The sequence below is a fragment of the Hydractinia symbiolongicarpus genome, chromosome 3, assembly GCF_029227915.1.
Source record: "Hydractinia symbiolongicarpus strain clone_291-10 chromosome 3, HSymV2.1, whole genome shotgun sequence".
Lineage (NCBI taxonomy): Eukaryota > Metazoa > Cnidaria > Hydrozoa > Anthoathecata > Hydractiniidae > Hydractinia > Hydractinia symbiolongicarpus.
Window position 1 is genome coordinate 21,076,460 of NC_079877.1, and position 20,692 is coordinate 21,097,151.

General features: G+C 33.9%; 2 protein-coding genes across 6 annotated transcripts in view; one reads left to right on the forward strand and one right to left on the reverse strand.

Annotated features, from left to right (window-relative positions):
- Positions 1 to 1,888: 1,888 nt before the first annotated feature.
- LOC130636175 (uncharacterized) lies at positions 1,889 to 2,350 on the reverse strand. Its single transcript, XM_057445812.1, has one exon. It carries the CDS (start codon positions 2,263 to 2,265, stop codon positions 1,906 to 1,908), a length of 360 nt encoding a protein of 119 aa, XP_057301795.1. The 5' UTR covers positions 2,266 to 2,350; the 3' UTR covers positions 1,889 to 1,905.
- Positions 2,351 to 2,645: 295 nt separating this feature from the next.
- LOC130636174 (propionyl-CoA carboxylase alpha chain, mitochondrial-like) overlaps positions 2,646 to 20,692 on the forward strand; it is an 82,149-nt gene continuing 64,102 nt past the window's right edge. For 3 of the 5 annotated variants that reach the window (XM_057445806.1, XM_057445807.1, XM_057445811.1), the window contains exon 1: positions 8,775 to 8,796. In XM_057445806.1, the coding sequence (XP_057301789.1) occupies positions 8,790 to 8,796 (7 nt within the window). In that variant the 5' untranslated portion in view covers positions 8,775 to 8,789. Of the gene's footprint in view, positions 2,800 to 8,621; positions 8,655 to 8,748; positions 8,797 to 20,692 lie in introns of those variants that run through there. The other 2 variants (XM_057445808.1, XM_057445810.1) reach the window with 2 other exon arrangements.

Below are 20,692 nucleotides of genomic sequence, written 5' to 3' on the forward strand. Positions count from 1 at the left end.
AAAAAAACGTCACCAAAACGTACAAAAAAGCACCGCCCCTTCTCGAAAAAGCGATCAACTCCGAAGCAAAAGAAATTGCATCTTCTTACAAAATAGACAATTGCGCTGAAAAACTCGCAAAATCTCCTGCATTATATCCTTGAAAGATCACAAAGAAAACTTTCATCAAAAACATCCTTGTCGTCTTATAAACCCATGTAAAAGTGAACTTGGTGCCATTAGCAAATCGATTTTGGACCGAATTAATTCAGACCTACGAAACTTACTTCATGTTAACCAGTGGAAAAACACCGACCAGGTATTGGATTGGTTTTCTTTATTGCACAACAAACAAACCTGTACTTTCATCCAGCTTGATATCAAAGAATTTTACCCATCAATTACAAACAACATTCTAGACGAGGCATTACGCTTTGCAAAGGAACACACTACGATATCAGACAAAGAAATAAGAACTATCTTACACTGCCGAAAGTCACTTTTGTTTTTCAATGAAGAGCCATGGAAGAAAAAAGATATACATGGATGCTTTGACGTTACGATGGGAAGCTTTGATGGAGCCGAAATTTGTGAGTTAGTTGGCATTCTTATTCTGCAAAAGCTCTCTTCAATCGTGAGAAAAGACGACATCGGCTTATACCGTGATGACGGATTATTAGTATTAAGAAACTCAAGAGGTAGATCAACAGACACCAAACGTAAAAAAATAATCGAAACCTTCAAAACGATCGGATTCGACATCGAGATTCAAACTAACCTAAAAAGAGTAGACTTCCTCGACGTTACACTTGATTTAGATTCAGAAACTTTCAAACCCTACAAAAAGCCAAACGATCAGCTTCAATACGTCCACATTTTATCTAACCATCCAAAAAATATTTTGAAACAACTACCAATATCAATCAACGATAGGCTTGTCAAAAATTCGTCAAACGAACAAGTTTTTGACCAAGCCAAACCGGAATACGAAGAAGCCCTCCGAAAAAGCGGATACAAAAACCTGAACTTGTCCTTCAATAAAAAGGAACCCAATCGGATTGGCAGAAATAGGAAACGAAACGTGATATGGTTTAACCCACCCTTCAATAAAAATGTTGTTAACGACGTCGGGAGATCCTTTCTGAAACTAATTAAGAAGCACTTTACAAAAGAAAACAACCTTCAAAAAGTTTTCAATAAGAATAACGTTAAAGTCAGCTACAGTTGTACAGAAAACGTGAAGTCCATCATTAATTCACATAACAAAAAAGTTTCTTCAAAACAAATAATCGATACACCAACATGCAATTGCAGAGTTAAAAGAACGTGCCCTCTACAAGGAAAATGCAGAGTTCAGTCTGTCATCTACAAATGCGAAGTCACCGCTCAAAACCAACCAAAAAAGGCCTACATCGGGTTAACTGAGAAAGAGTTCAAAGAACGCTACGGTGGGCACAAATTATCTTTCAACAACAAAAAGTACATGAACAGTACCACGCTGTCCACTTACATCTGGCAGTTAAAGGACCAAAATATCACGCCGGAGTTAAACTGGTCGATCGTAAAACGTGTGAGAAGTTACTCGAACAAAAGCAAATCGTGTCCACTTTGTCTGCAAGAGAAATTGGAAATCCTTAGTTACGAAAATAAAAACGAACTTTTAAACAAAAGGTCGGAGATCGTTTCAAAATGCCGCCATATGAACAAATATCTATTGGCCAATTATAAGTCAAAAGACTGATAATGACATTTTAACACTTTTTTTATTGTAAATTACTGATTTTATTGCACGTTTTACAGCCTCAATTAATTTTGTTATACTTATAGGAATTTAGATCAGTTGAATTTATTTTACAGCTGAGGATTGTATAGTGAATACATGAAACTCTGAGTACTGTAAAAGCTCAGTTTACTTTATTACCCTTGTTACTCTAAAGATCTAAATGATTCACCGCTTGCAAGATATCTTAATGTGATACAGCACATTTCCTCTGGTTTTATGCATTCTCTCATGTTGGTATCTTGCTTATGCAAAACTGGAGCAAGTAGATGGACCAGTTCATCAAAATGGCCAACGTCCATCCTTACATATCCTTTGAATCCTTCTAGATCTTCTTCCTTTAATTCTTTGAACAAGGTGTGAAAGGCTCCATCGACCTTTCTACGTTGTAACCATGGCCTTGTCCAAATAGATCGTTTGGATTGTTTTTTCTTTGTTTCTTCTTCATCAAAAAGAAGTGCAATAGAAGCGATTATTATACTTCGATCAACTGCGACGGCCATCATTAATCACTGTCACACATGTTTTGGTTTCATTTTCATAAATTTTGTTTCATGTGCTGGAACTCATGCGACATGGAAACAACTTTGCATGCGATTGCAACAAATTTTTTTTGTTGCAATCGCGCATGAAAATTGTTGCCGTCCCCAGGAAAACAAAACATGTGAAATGGCTGAGGGCATCCACAGTCAGTATTCAGCTTTCCTTCGTGAATCATACAAGATTCCTTCTTCCACTTGTCAATACGTCTCGTATTATTCGTACAACCAACAACAGCGCAGTTTACAGGACACATAATGAGATTATATTTATTTTGTTTATCTTTTTTATGTCTTTCATTCACTAAAACACCATTACTATAACTTGAAAATTACCGTTTTGTCCATGCTAAACTAGTGTCCAGTTCCTATACCGCGCTACGGCTTGAAAAAGGCCGGATTGGTGTATGTGTATATTTAAGTAAAATGGCAAATCGTTTGTTAAAAGGGTTTGGTAAATTTTCACGAAAGCATCAAGAATTCTCAGTTCTTTTCCGTCAGGTAAGTCATTGTGCATAAATCATAGCTAGACAGCTATAGAGATAGCTAACCTTTGATTTGTGCACACTAGCTACCTACAATCTTGGTCAAAATATGTTGAGAATAAGACCACTAATTTTGAAGTTCACCACCATAATTGTGTAGGCTTCTTCTGTATTAGTTTCACACTTTTATACTTGTCAAAGTTCAGAGCGACTTTAGGACTTCGGATCTTATGCTATTTGGTTTAAGTCTAAACTCTCGTTTTCTAATCACATGCCCATGCTTTTGTGAAAACCCTGCATTTATAATGGCAAATTTGCTTGTGTAATACAAGTTATAATTTGTGGGGGAAAAACGCAGTTTCTGCTTTTAAAAAAAATTGTAATTTCGTAACATTGCTTTTTCTTAACCAAATTTTTAAGCTTTGTAATATAAGTCCAACATCATTTTATCCCTTTAGTTCTCTTAAGTGTTCTAGAAAAAAAGATCAGAGAGGAGATTATATAATACTAATTATATAATTGCTATTTTTTACTTCATTTCATTTTACTCTGCACATCATTTTAGTCCTCGATATTCTACGCTGATGGTCTTTACCTCAACGCACTTAGTATAGCAGTGTAGCAGAATCATAGACCTCTGAAGTCTTTAGCAGTCGCAATTTGAGATTGGATCTTGTCACCCCTAGTAAAAATGTTATTAAAGTGAAGGATACATATAAATGTCAAGAAACGGCTTGTCAATCTCGTTCCCAGGGTTGTTTTTGACTTTTTGATATAGGACGCCATGTAAAAGAATGAACATCGTCCCAAAATTAAAAGTAAAAAAGTTATATATGGGAAAAAGGAGACGGCTTGTTACTAAACAGGAATGTGCATACAAAAAAGTCTTGTAAGAAGTTATATTATATAAACTAGTCGATAAAGCCCGTGGAAAAATCCACTTAGGCAAAACAACAATAGAAAATAGGCTGTTTTCGATTTTTTTGCTGAGTCAGCAGTACAGATACAAAAAACATTTGGTAAAAATTAGTTCATTTGTTGCCTGTAATAAGTAGAGGTTGAAACGCTGGTCAAAATAATGTATAGAATCGTGTGCTTTTGGCAAATGCCTAACAAGATATAAGGGTTTAAATATTTTGTTGACGTCATCAAAGTCTTGTCAAAACACAAAATTTTTTTATATTGTATAGATCTTGGAACGCTGATCAAGAAAATGTATAGGATCATGTACTTATGACAAATGGTTGCAGAGATTTTAGGGTTTAAAGGTTTTTTGATGACGTCCATTCCGAAACAGATTTGGGGACCCAGGTTTGGGAAAATTACCCAAATTAGTCCTAGGTGGTCCCTAGTTATCCACACGGTGAAAAATCATTCACGTCACCACCTCGTTTCCAAGTTATTTGGCCTCAAGGTTTTCAGTGCATTGTAATGGCTTCACTAATGTTAATATACTTTTTAAGAGATGATTTTCTGATTTAGAATTTTTAGCCACAATATTATTAAAAATTTTATTGTGCACTTTTTTTTAATGAAATCCAATAAAATCTGTTTTGCAGGGGGTTATTTTATTGCTAAGTTTTTGTCAGTATCGGTATAACGGGGGATTGTTTCACACAGATTTATAATTCTTTGCTTGGTATATGAAGATATGTAAGGTGCCATTACAATTTTTTTTAAATTTTACAATTTTTTCTTCTTTAAATTTTTATGACATAAGCACATGCATGCTCGATAATCAATTTATTGTTCTTTATACATAACATGTGGTGTATAATTTAGCTGGTATCAAAAATACAAAGTAAAATAATGAAATACACACTCAGAAGAAAAAACTCAAAAGAACTCAAAAGAATTCCTTTCAAGTTATTACAATTTTTTAACTGTTTTAATTAAAACAATTGTCATTTTTTTCAACCAATTATTTAACAATCTTAAGAATTATTCAAGGCTCAAAATGTCGATTTTTAACCAACAAAAAAGAATGATTCTTATATAAAAATGTGTGTAAACTAACAACGTTTTACGCCTCCAGTTAAACCAGGCCCGGTCAGGAAAATTTAACCCGGCGAGCGCTAAATCGCTCACATAAATTAGTCTGGGTGAGCGATCCACGTGCGATCACAAAAGCTCGTCCAAATTAATTTGCATGAGTGGTCCAAAAGTTTAAAATATGTTATTTCTTGTTTAAATGCCTATTTAAATAGCTATTTTAGTGTTAGTCCCTTTTCTCGTTGTTTTATTGTATTGCATAACGAAAAATGTGTGTTCTTTTTACCGCCATATTGAATATGTTTACTTATGATTTCAGTGTAATAAAAGTTGGCACGGCAAACTATAATTACCAAGGTGGATGGGAAAATAATGGGAATTTCTAGAAGACTAAAAGGAGGGATAATGTTAACAAAACTTAAGTCATTTAAAACAAATTTTTTTGTTCATGTTCAAGGTCTACTCTGAATCAGAAAATACAACGCTGCTGTCATCATCGTCACTGTTGCTGTCTTCGTTATCTGACGACAAAATCGTGGTTACGTCAAACGAGCTAGAGCAGGACTTCTTATGTGGTGGTTCCCATGTTATGCATTTCACTTTGTGACGCTTTTCGAGATATTTTATTACAGCCATTTCTGTAATCTCCTCTCTTTCTTTTTCTGTCCAAATCTTGTTATTTAAATTGATGCACAAAAGATTCTCCATGGTGACGTGGCTCATACTTAACCTCCTATTGGATAAAAAAAGTGTGAGTAGGCTAAATGCTCTCTCCACCGTAGAGTTTGACGCTGAAAGGCACAAAACTAACTCAGCACAAGTTTGGAAACTCAGTACTTTTAAAGGCTAGCACTGTTTTCCAAACACTTAATGGCTCTTCCCCAGAATGGTTGGATTTTACAGAGCTTCTTAAAGAATGCCATTCACGAATTGCACCACATGAAATTCACCATAGTTTTGCCGTCAGCCTCTTTAGTTTTATAACCAATAATGTCATCTTTACCCGATTTTTTAAATGTAGAAATCTCAACCATATTTCCGACATTTTTTTTTAACTCATTTTTGCCGAAAAAAACGTGTGCTTCTTCTATTCAATAAAATAGGATAATATAAAGTGAATGTATAATGGCCTAAACAGTTTCACCTGTTCCCACTGGAGTAAAAAATTTGAAAGTGACAGCTAAAACAACTTTAACACCTTCATAAAAAATTGAAAGAAGTGTTACATTTTTAAAACATAAAAAAATCTGATCTTTTGATTTGGGCCGAAACATTTTTAACGATCGACACCAAAAGTAGAAAAAAGAAGTATCGCATGGATAAAAAAATATGAATAATATTTTATCAAGTGAAGGTATATCAACTTAAAAATTATACGAACCTCTCTACTTAAAAACGTCTTTTTCGAACTTTTTATATATTATTAGTAATCTAAAAAAATTAAAAAGAACAGAAAAGATATAAAAGAGTATGGGGACGAAATTGGCTCAGCAAAATATTTAGTTTCGATTCACGATCATATGAATGAAACTTTGACGTCATTAAAAGAAAAAGTTAATTTATTTGTAGCAAACAATGCACCTGTTTTTTACAACTAATAAGAAAGTTTTATGTGCCACATGCACGTGCTTGATCTGTAAAATAAAACTAAAAATACTCCAGCCGCCGCTGATCAAAGATATCAACAAAAAGTACTCGCTACACGTTGCATTACGTCTTTAAAAAATCCTTGATAAAGTAGTCCTACGCAAGCGATAAATCGCACGCGTCTCCTGACCGGGCCTGTTAAACCCAGCGAAAAAAATATTTAATTTACTCTTTATTATTTTCGTCGAAAGTCGGGCAACTTTATTTAATTTCATTTAATTATTATTTCTAAATTATCATAGAAAAAAAGAAACTCTTTAAAGCATTGCTTTGTTTTGTTTCAAGTTCAGCATTTAATTTAAAATAAGTTTTATAATGCAATTTACATCATTGAGTAATACTACACAATAGATCGAGCCTATTGTGACATCCTGATAGATGCGATATGATTCAGTTCTATCGAGACAAAAATATGCTCAAAAAGCTATCGTGTATCATAGGCGCACGATAGAGGGTTGCGATGTTAAATTTTATACAAATGATAAATTATCAATATACTTGCATTTATCCATTGTTAAGCGTCTCTAGAAAGTCTTGATTGTGTTAACCATTTTCTTCTTTAGTTGATGGTTACCCTCGCCTTCAAATATGCTGTTTGAGTTCTGACCACAACATTTCAATGGGATTCAGGTCTGGGCTCTCTGCTGGAATAGGGCAATAATTGATGTTATTGTCTTTCCTAAACTCCATAGCTAAAATAGATGTGTGCTTTGGGTCGTTGTCCTGCTGGAAATGATTTCCTTCCAGGTACAGACCTTGAAGTGACAGCTTTAAGCAGTTTTTCTGGGATCTCCCAAACAAAAAGTCCCCAAAAATTAATTTTCAAATTTAATTTTCAAATTTTTTTTAGGTTCAGAGTGTTTTTTTAAACAACGTGTAATTTTTCCTTATTTGGTCTATACATGGTCAATAAAATTAAAATTTTTATTTTAATAAAGCAGGCTTTTTCAGGAGAGGCGTTCGATCGCACGCGCGCGCCTTGACACACACCTAAATTGTTTCAGGCATGTGCTTAATAGCACGCCTGAAAAATAAATACTGAGTTTTGAAAATCAACCTATAAAATCCATTTTGTAGCATGCGATGGCAGCCCTCAAATAATTTTTGGAGACTCATCAGACATCCGCCACATCAGACATGTCCGTAGCTCGTTTCGAACTTTTGTCAGACAAAACGTCTGATAGATTTCCGTCTTAGTCGGACACTTTCAAATCTCAGAATTATTGAATAGTTCTGGTCCTTTTAATCCACGAGCAAGCCTATTCATAGCCAACCTGACCATTCTAGCTAATTCACCGACTCCTGACTTAGTTAAAAGAACTACGTAGACATAAATCTCTTTTGCCTGGCCCCTTCGTTGTTGGTAACCAGGTCTTACACAAGAAATCCAGCTATGCGGTTCTTAACTAATGCGGAGGTGAACGCCGACGGAGCACGGGTAAAGCAAGTCTGCAAAACTGCACTTACAGGCAGAACAGACATTTTATCATATATTTAATTGTAGATAATTTCTTCATTTGATAAAACAATTGAAAACCATAGCAGGTCCGAATTCAATTGAGTTTTTCTTTATGCCGTAAATGTTATTTTTATTCAAACAATTTTAAAAATGAAACCCAAGCGAAGCATATTTTTTCCTATTTGCTTGTGATGACCTGAAAAATAAACAATAAATTTATAAAAATGACAATATAGTCATGCATGCTATTTCGGCCATATAGAAAACGGACATGTAGAAAATGGAAAACGAATGTTAAGCCGAGAATGATGATGATGATGAGAAAAGAAAGTTAAAATTAAGAGAGTCGATATACGTAGACGCTCGATCATCGTGCTTGGGGTTCACGATGCAAAACGTCCCCCACTTTTCTACTGCAAAATGAATGCACAACAAAGATTAACCTCGGAGACCGTATCGCATGCGTAACATCCTTTGCATGTGCGTTTTACATCGCACGCGTTACTTGATTTGCACTTGCGAATCATCGCACACCTCAATTATTTCTGAAAAAGCCTGAATAAAGTCAGTTTTTTATAAAATCTTGCAAAGATGTGTCGTAGTCATTTCTAGTGTTTTCAATGAATTACAAGGATAAATGTTATATAGAAACATATTTATATAACATTTTTCCTTGTGTGTGTAACCTTTTTCCCTTGTGTGTAATATGTTTTGCTGAGTATAGAATTTTGTTTATTTAGTGGAGATATTTCGTCATCCCAGCACAACCAAAGGTACTTCAGAAATTATATTTCATTAGTACAATTTCTGTTCTACAGAACAAAGACTTGCAACAAAGAATCTAATTTTCTATTAAATTTATTTTAGCCATTTGACAAAGTCCTTATTGCTAACAGAGGGGAGATTGCATGTCGGGTAACTTTATTATGTTTTTGTAGTTGTTAATCCATGGTAGATTATAGTTTATTAATGTATTCAGGGTTCGAATGAACGCCTATAAAGTGATTCGTGATAATTAGTGATTTGCTTAGGACAGTGATTCCGAGAGGCGCCTCCATGGTGGGCACCAAGGAAATTTTTTTTGAAATATAGGTGTCTAGATTGGCGGAAAATTCACTTGCGGCAAATTTATATTGGTGTTGGATTTATTTAAAAAACACTATTTTTACAGTGTTATTTTCTTCGTTTGTTTTCAATAGCGTGTTGAAGCTAACATTGAGATTACATGCTAACACTTTAAGTCCTGGCGTTTGGTTGATTTACGATCAAATCAGCAACCCCATTTGGAACCATGCCACAGGGACCTGACACTCTGAAGAGCCAGACAAGTCTAAACTGATTTGCGTTATATTCAACTCAACTGCGGGAAAGTGCGCACCAACGCAAGCTATATATGATAGCCAGAACGAAGGAGCAATTGCCTTACGACGGAGTCGTAACTTTCAAGGAATTCTCTTTCTTCTGAACAAACAAACAAACCAATGTCACTTCTGAGAAATGATTTTCAAGTAATTGTTAATAAAATTTTTTTACAATCCGTCTTTTGTGAAATCACCTTTAGCACATGGTTTTCTTAAGCTTGTGACTGGTATAACGAAACATCCAGTCTAAAAATACAGAAGGAAAAATTCAGTTGTCGGCAGAATGTTTTCCCATGTAAACAAACATGGTAGGCTTACGCGACACTTTCTTAATTCGACGATCATTTTTAGGGAAGAACTTCCGAAAAAATACAGAGAGACCTCACTTTCCAGCGGAAAAATTATGTATGATGTCAATGTTTAAGTACACAAGGACATTGTGGTTCGTGATTTTATTATAATTTAAAAAAAAATTTTCGTGAAATTATGAAAATGGTTCGGGATTCATGAATCACGAATTGTTAATTCGTACCCTGGCATTGTTCAATCATGTATACATGCAAGTGTTTGAAGTGCAAAACTTATATTTGAATACCATATCTTCTAACCTGGATCCTCAAAGGTTTTTAAAGTAACTAGCAGTGTAGACCATTTTGTGAGAGGCGTGCAATCGCACGCGCACGCCCCCACACACGCTCAGATTTGTTTAGGAGTGCGATTAATCGCACATGTAAATCTTTGTTTTCTTTATGGCTGCGAATTATCGTAACTACGAAAAAAGCGAAATAAATCCGAGAATGATTTAAGAAGGCTTTGCAACTCTTATCGTTAACTTAAATTTTTTTCATGTACGTAGAAAATTACGTAGTTAAAATGAATATTTGTATAAATTTGCTAATTATTTTAATTCAAAGTGATCTAATGAAGTTAAAATAGAAAAGTAAATAAATTAATAACAAGAAAGTGAGAGGTGCTATTAAGGCGTGAGTATACAAAAAAGGTGTGATATTTTAAAATGCTATTAATTCATTAAAACTTTATTTTTATACATCAATGTATATATTTTTAGAAAGCTTGTATGATTTCCTATATAATGGTATAAAAAATTATTAAGAAAAAATAAAGTTTAAGGTTTAATAGACACGAATAAGAAATGACCCCTCTCCTACAAATGAGATCCCATTTACAAAACTACTAGGTTTTCATGTTTGCTGTTTGCTTTTTTGGGTTCACAAAACATTAATCTAAAAACGATTGTTAAATTTTTTCTTAACATTTTTTACTTTTGGAGATATTTAGTATTACATTTTTATCCACAATTTTTAAACTCTAATTGTCGGAAAACTCATTATAACTCGCCTTCTACTTAAACTCACAAAATAAATAAAAAATCGTTTTTAGATCAAACATTCCTCTCCACGCTAGAGGTGCTGTACACCCCAGAGCCTTTATAGTTTTGTAAAAGAGGTTTAAAACGTAAGAAGTACTCTCTTAAAAAATGAACGCTGTGAAAATGAGGTTTAAAGTTTTTACAGAATAGTTATACTTCTGCATAAATAATTGGTCACTATGGAACGACTATTAGCTAACAGGTTTTTTTAACATCTTTTTATGACGCATGTGTTTGCTCACATTCGCAATCACACACACAATCACAAACAAAAACAAATTTTAGAAACAAAAATCACAAAAAACCTGATGACTTTGAAAAGTATATTCTTATGGCAAATGTTGTAGAAAAACTTTTTTAAAAAAATCTTTCAACTACATACAAAAATCGTTTTCTTCTTGGAGGCCACTATTATTATAACCTTGAGTAGTAAAAATTAATACCCACGATGATTGTGTTTGATTAAATATTTGATCTTATCACATAGTAAAAAACTGATTTATGACAATTTTTTTTTTATTTTTGGAAAATACACTCTAACTTAAATACATTTTTTTGAAAATATTTTTGCACTATTAGAAAGATCAGATTTTTTCCTATCCAATCACTGTAAAAAAATTTTTTTTAAAAAAAATCGATTTTTATCCTATACTCACATTACGATGTTCAACACTTTCAGAAGAATGTGAAAAGTTGAATGTGCAACTAAAATTTAGTTACAGCGAATATTGAAGTAAGTTTTTTAACTAGCTAGCCAAGAATTCGGCTTTTTGGTTACTCAGTCAATTTTTATATTGACTGAGTAACCAAAAAGCTGAAGGAAAGAATCTGAAAATAAGGGGCATTTGTTATATATTTGTCGTCCTGTATTTGGTATAAATTTTTGATAAAACTGGATAACAAAACATCGTTTTTTTATCGACAATGTAGCAGCTAGCTAGTCAACTAGTATGTTGAAGAAGCATCTAAACAAACTGTTGCTGAATTTGGTTATTTTAACAGCTAAACTTGACATTGTTTTTGTTTCTATGCTATGAAAATGTTTTTTTAATAAATGTATTGTAGGACATGATAATAATCATTTCAAATGGTTCTTGAAACTTGTTTTTTCGTGCTTGTTTACATTTTAAGCTACCATTTTTCTTGAAGACGGGCAATACCGCAAAATATTGGCCCGTCGTCAAGAACGCTAAACCAATCAGAATGCCTAAAAACCTGTATTGCCCACTTGCGAAATCCAGAGGGTTAACAAATGTCAATAACACCTAAAATGATACCTGCCTTACTGCTCTATTACCAGAAATTAAATTTTAATTGTGTTCTTTATGTCATTTGTTCTGTTCAGTGGCGTTTTTGTGATTTTATCATTCAAGCTTTATATATTTATAATTATAATTCAGAGAAATACAGTTCAAAAATAACTAAAACAAAATAAGTTAAAAATAAAAAAAAATTTAATTGTAACGGAATATTATTTTAGTAAGGAATTTTATGATCCATCCTTAACATTGAAATGTTAAATATTGTTATTAGCCACGCTTCAACTATCCGTAACTTAATTTACAATAAATGTTGTTTGTCCCACAAATACTTACAAAGGTTAATTAATGACTTTATTGCAATTTTTCGTACCGTGGGTTCAAATTCCTGGCTGTGAACTTACGCCAAAATTATAGCCCCTGCGGCGAAGGGGGTTAAGGAAGTTTTTTCTTAATTTCAATTCTCGAAATTCCATTTTTTGAGACTGCACACGCAGAATTATACCTAAAATCTTACAAAATGGCGTTGCAGTGTATTTGAAATCTGCAAAGAAAATGTCACATCTTGCATCAAAATCATTGTTTGTGCATTCAAGAAAATGAACATTTTTAACAAAGCTACATAGCAGGCAAGCTTTCTAGTTTTTACTATTAATAACTGAGGGATTCAAAAATTTACTACTGGATTATAACTTAGTTCCAATGTACAGGATTGCTGCTAAAAATTAACAATATCTACAGGGTAAGTTCATAGCTAGTAAAAAATCTTTTCTAACCAAATAACTAACAACCACTGATCTTTTCTATTTTATTCTAAAATGAAATTAAAACCACCTAGTTGGAACGATTTTACCACAAAAAAGAGAGAACCTAATTTTATGGTACTGAAAATATTTTTTTGAATTTAAACAAGTTTGGTTGGACTTTTTGCTTCGGGATCTTTCCACGCAGAACAGAAAAATCAAAAATAATACCAATGTTTTTTTTATATTTCTTTTTTAACCCTACTAGGGGGAGGCATAAAGTATACACAAACTTCACTGGGCATATCTTCGTTCTATGTGTAACTGAGTGTTGAAATTTTGTAAAAATTTTTAATTTTATTTGGGGTTGTAATGAAAAATATGTTTTTTAGAAAAATTTATCGGAAAAGAAACTAATTTTTGGTAAATTTTGAAAAATGCTGACATCTATTAAAAAGTGTTGTAAGAGGTTGTATTGGTTATTAAAAACAAACTAGTATAATGTGTAAAATCTATTAGACATAACAAATATTAACGGTTCTAAATGGCTTTAAATGGGGAGGCATTAACTGTACCTGTATAACAAAAAGCAATTGAGTAATAACCTATATGAGCGTACTCCTGTACCTCATCGTCCAATTTAATGCTGGCCCTAACTGGCGTTAATTTTTGGAGGGTGCAGAATTAGGGCCGTTAGTAAGTGCTGGCATAAAATAGGCTAAAAAATGGAGAAAAATAGGGCAAAAGCAGTGGTAATTGAGCGACGACAATTAGTGGCTTCGACATGTAGTTAGGGGTCAATTTATTAAGACTCCGCTTACAGTAAGCGTGTATTTGACTGTATGTTTTATTTTTGTACCTTTGTGTTTTATCATTAACCTTGACCCTTCCCAAGAGGTCTTTGTCTACTTCTGGTATTGCATCTGGTAGTACAAAAGTTGTTTTTTGGTCAAACATTAGCTTGGCTGGTGATACTTCCATTGGGGTAAGTGATGTGTTTCTGTAAGCAAATAAATAATGATAAATCGCAACTGTCCTTTCGGTTTGCTCAATGCAGCCAATTTGTGAAATTTTTTTAAACAATCTCATGAATGTCTCGGCAGGCCCGTTTGCTTTTGGTCAGAAGGATGTTACACATCTGCGTTTGATTCTTGACTTAAAGAAATCGGGTAACTCTTTTGAGGTGAAGGGCAGACCATTATCAGAGACTACAGTTAAAGGATTTCTGTAAGTTGCAAACATCTTTGCAATGCACGATATCAGTAATTTTGTTGATGTGAATCGCGTGAACTTGATCTCTAGATATCTTGATGTTTCGTGTATTGCAATGAAGATATACTGACCATTAGGAAACGGGCCAATATACAGTGCCAATCGCGAGTAAAGCTACACATTTTCCAGAGTAAGAGTACAAAAATTAAATAGTGAGAGTGCGAGTAATGTACTCCCGAGTACAACGTGAGTACAATTAAAATATTACTCGCATTTTTGTTAATCATACTCTCAATGATAAATTTATTTTTACTCGCGAGTGTACTTACACAAGTACAGTTTTTAAAGTCAAATACATTTTATTAACACAACGTAATTACGCGCGTGAACACATTTAATTTTTTTGCCAGAGATATTAAATTGTAAGCTTTTAAAAAAATTAAGTTAAAAAAATTAAACTTTTCCTTTAAATAGTGAAAAAGATTTTGTTTAGAAAGTAAAACAACTTAAAAAAAAATTTAGACACAGAGAGTGAGATTACATGTTGTTTTTTTTTAAATGTTTTTTTTTCACACATTCATAGAAATGTGTGATTCGGTATGGGCTGCGTTCTGTCATGGTGGTAACAAAAAACTTAAAAGGGGCGTGAATAGTATCAAAATCAAAGCCACCACAAATACCGCGCTATATTGACTAAAAGTTTTTGTTTATGTATTGTGTTTTTGTGTATAGCAGCGTTTTTTTTTTGTTTTCTTATTATCCTGTTGCTTTATATAGTCTATATTATAATGCCCGTATACATCTGTCTGTCACGCAAAATGGTAGCTTAGCTGCGCAATAGCAAGAAGCACGCAATGCGGCATAAAAAGGACGGGCGAACCAGTGGATTTTCCACGGGCTAACAATAATGAAAGCCTTTTTATTCTAGCTAAAATTATATAGTCTGTACCCTGATCTACGTTTCAAGATCATCGCAAACATTGAGAATAAAAAAGAGACAAAACAAACAACAACAAAAGTGTAGTCAAATAAATGTATTAGTTGTTAAAATCAGAGTACCTATATTATAACACCCGTATATGTCTGTCCGTCGCACAAAATGGCTACCAATATTCCTTTGATCTTTCCGCAATTTTTAAAAATCCGGGGGTTGTTTAATCGAAAATCTTATTATTGATTAAAATATATTTGAGAAATGAATTTATTTCCTTAAATAATTTAATTATTTTAATTTACAAACCTTAATTAAATAAATAAATTAGGCTATTGAAACGAACGCATTATTTAAATACGCCATTTCTAATAATAATTACCCCCGTGATCTCAATCGCCAATTCCGCTCGGGAGCCACAGAAAACAAATAGGACAGTTGTACTGACAGTTTTATTACTTTGTTTTGATTGCTTGCACGCAGTATACCAATCAAAACGCCTAATTCTTTGAAACACCAATCCAAGATTTTTGCAGCCTGGGGATGCCAACAAAGGAACATGATGACAGATGCCATTTTGGTTTTGAAAGTGGTCGTAGCCAGTGCTGGGTTTAAGGTCTGTTTGACCTTTTTTGTCATTTAAAAGCTTTTTATTTTGTGATATTTGTTATTTATATGTTCTGTTAAAATAAATATATTGTCACGTTTTTTAGCCATGTACAAATCTTAAACACACCATTTTTTTATTTTTGGCTGGGAATGAAGATTTTTTAGAATCATTCTACAGCCAGCTAGCTATAGCTACCCTTACCTATTACTACTCAGTTTGGTATAACAGCTTTTTAACCTAGCTAATATTATTTATTTTTATGTCGAAGTTGTGTTTATCTTGCTCCCCTTAGCTCCCTCTGGATAAAAAGTGAAAGAAGCCAAATGCATTATTTGGCTTCAACACAATTCTTAATTCTTTTTCTGAATAAATGCAGTTAGGCAGCTACCACTTTTATTACTGTTAATGAAAACTTTTGCTGCAAAATAAAATTCCTGAGTATTTTTTTAACTTAACAAGATAACAGCAGGCGGTTTCTTGACTTTTTTTTAACCAAAGTCACGATAAAGTTTTTTTAAAAATTGTGTTACGCCTATATACTCATGTGCGACATGGTTTATCTGTACTAAGCGCTCAGTCCAGTGTTAACAACGGCTGTTGTGTTTCTGTTTAACTGAAGTTGCGGTAACGTTTTTCTCAGAAAAGGCTATCACACCTATATGGATATGTCACATTGTTTACCTGTACTAAGCACTCAGCTTGAAATAACATTTCTTTTGACTTTCACAGGAAGCATTCTCCGAAAAAGTTAAATTCTGGTGTTTAACGCCGAGTAACACTTGTGGCTTAATCTGGCGTTTTAACAGAGTCTATCCTGCGTCATAATTAATTTGTTAAGGTTTACTAATTTTTTTTGCTATGACGAGGTAACAACAGGTTGTAAACTGTGCGAAAAGGGTATTAAGCAAAAACACATGTGCAACACGGTTTACCTGTACTAAATGCTCAGTCTATTGTTAACGCAAGCTGTTTCCTCTGTTTCTGTTAAACCGAAGTTGCGATAAAGTTTTTTTTTTGGAAAAACGTATTATAACTACATGAATACGCACTATTGTTTACCTGCAGTAAGGTAAACAATGTCGCGCTGCCTGGAGTAACATTCATTTTTGAACTTTCACCAAAGTTATGTATACCTGTACTAAATTGCACCACCTGAATGTGTGGCACAGTTTACGGTTATTAATAACTGCGCCACAGAGTTTTTAATTTTGGCTAACCCCCGCGTGTGACGCCGGGTCCCCTGGCTAGTATATACAAATAACTTTAAACATGTTCATTTTTAATTATATAGTATAGTTTTAAAATTATTATTATTATTAAAATTGTTTACCCAGGATGACCTTTTCAGTTCCAAATTGGTACTGCTACCAAGAGGGTCCTGCGAAGGGGTCCTTGTGCATTTAAAGCTCTTGTTTAAGCTACGAAAGTCGTGCAAGCACAGCAATCGCTCAACTAGACAACCGCCTAAGATATCAATCCTATTCTCATGCCGAGCGCTAGAAAGAATAATATTCACACATTTATAGTCTCTGGCATGACTCTGCCGGGGTTTAAACCTAAGACCTCCCGCACTGGAAGCGAACGCTCCACCACAAGGCTACCAGTCGGTAAACCAGATGCTTTTCCGTTTCTTTCAATTACTTTCGGAATCACCTCGCGTGGGTGAGAAATATACCTTCTGCATTATTTTAGCATTACTGTTGACCATATTTGTGATGCTCTCTAGGAAAATCGACCGCTTCTCTTTTTGTATTAAAAAATACGAAATACGAAAATTTTGTATTAAAAAATACGGATTTCGTAATTTAAAATACGAATATTTTTAAAAATACGAAATACGGATTTCATATTTTTAAAAATATGCAATTCTATTTTTAAAAATAAATTTTCGTATTTTTAAAACTATTAGTGTATCAAGTGAGTGGTTGAATAAACTGAATAGAAAAGTTACTCAATTTTACAAGTTTGGTTTTAATAGGTTTTAAATTGGCTCAATGATTTCACAGGGACGTTTTCTCAGCATTTTAGAATGATATACGGCAACTTTAAAGCTTCACAGGAAAGTTTTCTCGTCATTTTAGAACGAAATACGGCAACCTCAGAGCTTCACAGGGACGTTTCTCGTTATTTTAGAATAAAATACGGCAACTTTAGAGCTTCACATGGACGTTTTCTTGTCATTTCTGAACGAAATACGACAACTTTAAAGCTTCACAGGAATGTTTCTCGTTATTTTAGAATGAAATATGGCAACTTTACAGCTTCGTAGGGACATTTTCTTGTCATTTAAAAACGAAATACGGAAACTTTAGACCTTCGAAGTGACGTTTTCTTGTCATTTTAGAAGGAAATAATGCAGCTTTGAAGCTTCACAGAGACGTTTTCCCGTCATTTTAAAATGAAATACAGCAACTTGAAGCTTCGCCGGAACGTTTTCTCGTCATTTTAGAGTGAAATACGGCAACTTTTAATTCATATAAAAAATCTTGGAGACGATCCTTAGCCAAACATTAGTTTTTTATATCTTCGTATTTTAAATCTAAAGGGTATTTTCAGAAATACAATTTTTAGAGAAAAATACATGTTTTTATTTTTAAATACGAATTTTGTATTTTTTTAAATTACGTAATATAGTTTTTAAAAAAATACGCGTATATTTAAAAATATGAAATACGGAATTCTATTGCTTTAAAAATACAAATTAAAAATAGAAGTGGTCGATTTTCCTAGAGACCATCACAAATATTCTCAAAGTTAAAATGTTAATGCCTGTAGTCCTGGTCAAGATTTTAGAGTGTGTGCTTTTTCTACGGGGGGAGGGGTGGGCTTATGCTGCTGGAGAGGGCACTTATACCAAGAAGGCGTTTATGTAGAAAACTAGACTTGACGCAATACAAAATATAAGGACCAATAGAACACAGTATTATATTGCACTTTTTTCCATCTAAATAATAATTTTGAACATCTTTTTTCTGTATCTTTGTCATGTAACACGTCTTTGCTGACAAGCAACATGGTTAGACTAGCGTCCACCATATCACCTTTATAGACTTGGAACAGGTCATCGGTGGCACAAGGCATTGCAGAAGAGAGGAAAGAATCTTGAATATCTTCTTGCTCAACTTTTTCCAGAACTTCAGAATCCGCTGAACCACTCCTCTTCTTGGGTTGTTTCAAGTTACAATCTGTCACCTTGTTTAATTATTTTGCAGCATGCCATTCATTATAAAACTCAGTACAAAACTGCTTGAAAGGTTTGTTCCAACTCACATCAATTGTTATATATAACATGTGAACTCTTCTGGAACGATGAGACACGTCACATGCAGAATCTTCTATGTGGCATTAGTACATTCCCAATCCAATAAACGTCTCCCAATAGAGAATGTCTAAAAACATTGTTTTTCTAGTTTGTCCAGTCGGTATTCATCCATACGTAATAGGTGAAGATGTGACCATGCATTTTACGCTAAATTCTTTTTTCATCACCTTGGCGCCCTTAAGAATAATAAACAGTTTCAATATTTTGCTATTTGCAAAAGTTTTGTTAGAAAAACTGAGAAAAAGAAGAAAATTCCCATGTTATGATAAAATAAAAAATAAAATGGAAAACTGAATCAAATATTCAATCCTTTCCATTATCAGGACTCCAGATAATTTTTCTTCTAAAAATTAGTAAAAACCACTGTTTCAGAATGCTGAAGGGTAGGGGTTTAATTCAGATGAAGGGCTTATTTAAGGGAAATGCTTTTATAAGGGGGAGCACTTATTCGAGGCATTACAGTAAATAAATTAATCTATGGGAGGGGGGGTAAAGCTGAAATTAGGCTGCAGAAACGTTCTCACAAGTCCTCAGATTTTGCCTACTTATTTTCCTGCATCAGTATTTTGTACATTTTTGTGGGCCTGTTAGCATAAAGTGATTAAATTACTTTATGTGGAGTCCGGAATTAGGCTGCAGGAAACAATTTTAAAGAGACAGACAGACAGACAGAGAAAATGCTAACTGGATTATGCCTCAAATGACATTTTTTGATAAAGATCCAGAGATGTGTAGCTATCCCATATGGTCTTAGCTTAACCTTGGTCTTTACTAGGCTTGTAGTATGTTGAAAAGTATGGTAAACCTGTTTCCGTATCAGGATTCTTTTGCATCCTGAATTAACTCTAGTTGCGGTTTCATATCCATTAATTTTAACGGTTATAATCTCCTCATCTTGATCACTACCTGTCACTTAGTATACATGGTAAATCCTACCAGCAACTTCTTCCTCTTCGGCTGCACCGAAATCTTCATCATCTGTCACTGTCCGGACTTCACCGCCTGGACAAACTTTGGCGTGTGCAAAGTGGTGCTTTTTTTTGCACACATTACAATTTTTCCTTTTGCAGGGCACTTTCCACTTTTATGAGCTTTTTTGACTCATATCCACAAAAATCACACAATTTTTTTTCACAATCTGGAGAATGGTGTTTGTTTCGTCTATCCCTATGTTTCTGAACGATATGGTTGATGCGGTCTATATTGGCTGCTTTTTAAATTTTATTGGCCTGAGTCGCAGCTGATTCTAATGCCAAACCTTGTTTGGCAAATGCGTCAAAATCTGTTGCTAACGCAAACTTACGCAGCTTATGATTTTCGGTTTGCATAGTCATTGAATCTCTAGCAGCTTTGTCTGCACTATAGCATTCAAAATCGCAAAGCTGTGCCTGCTCTAGTACTTTTGGATACCACTCAGAAAAAAGGTTGCTTACCTTGTGGCATTTCACAAAAAAGTTTGTATACTGGATAAACTTCATTGATTTGTCCTTTAAGGGCATCTCCAATTTTCTTTACTGCTGCTTCGAAAATGTCTCCATCAACAATCTTCCCTTCATGTTCAAACAAGCTTATCATATCATCTCCTCCCCAAATTTGTAAAAAGGATTTCTTCTGGTCATCATTAATGTCCTGTACTAAATATCATTTTCACCCGTTTAATATGCTTCACAAAACGTGTTGTGGTAACTGTGTCTGGATCTTTGTGAAAGGGACCAAGTGCTGCGTTTATACCAGCAGTGGTGGTCGCCATCCTGAATTAAATCAAAATAAACGTGATGTGGTCTACCTACGGTTCGCTCAATCGCGTAGCACGAGGAAGAGCAATGACGGTCTCATTTTCTTATCTGCAAATGCAAACTAAAAATAAAATAAATGTCTTCCGACGTTACAATACACGTCTGTGTTATATGTCACTAAAATACGACTAAAAATACCTTGCTCAGTCCAGTCATAACATATCCTCCCTTGAAAGAACTGTTTAGC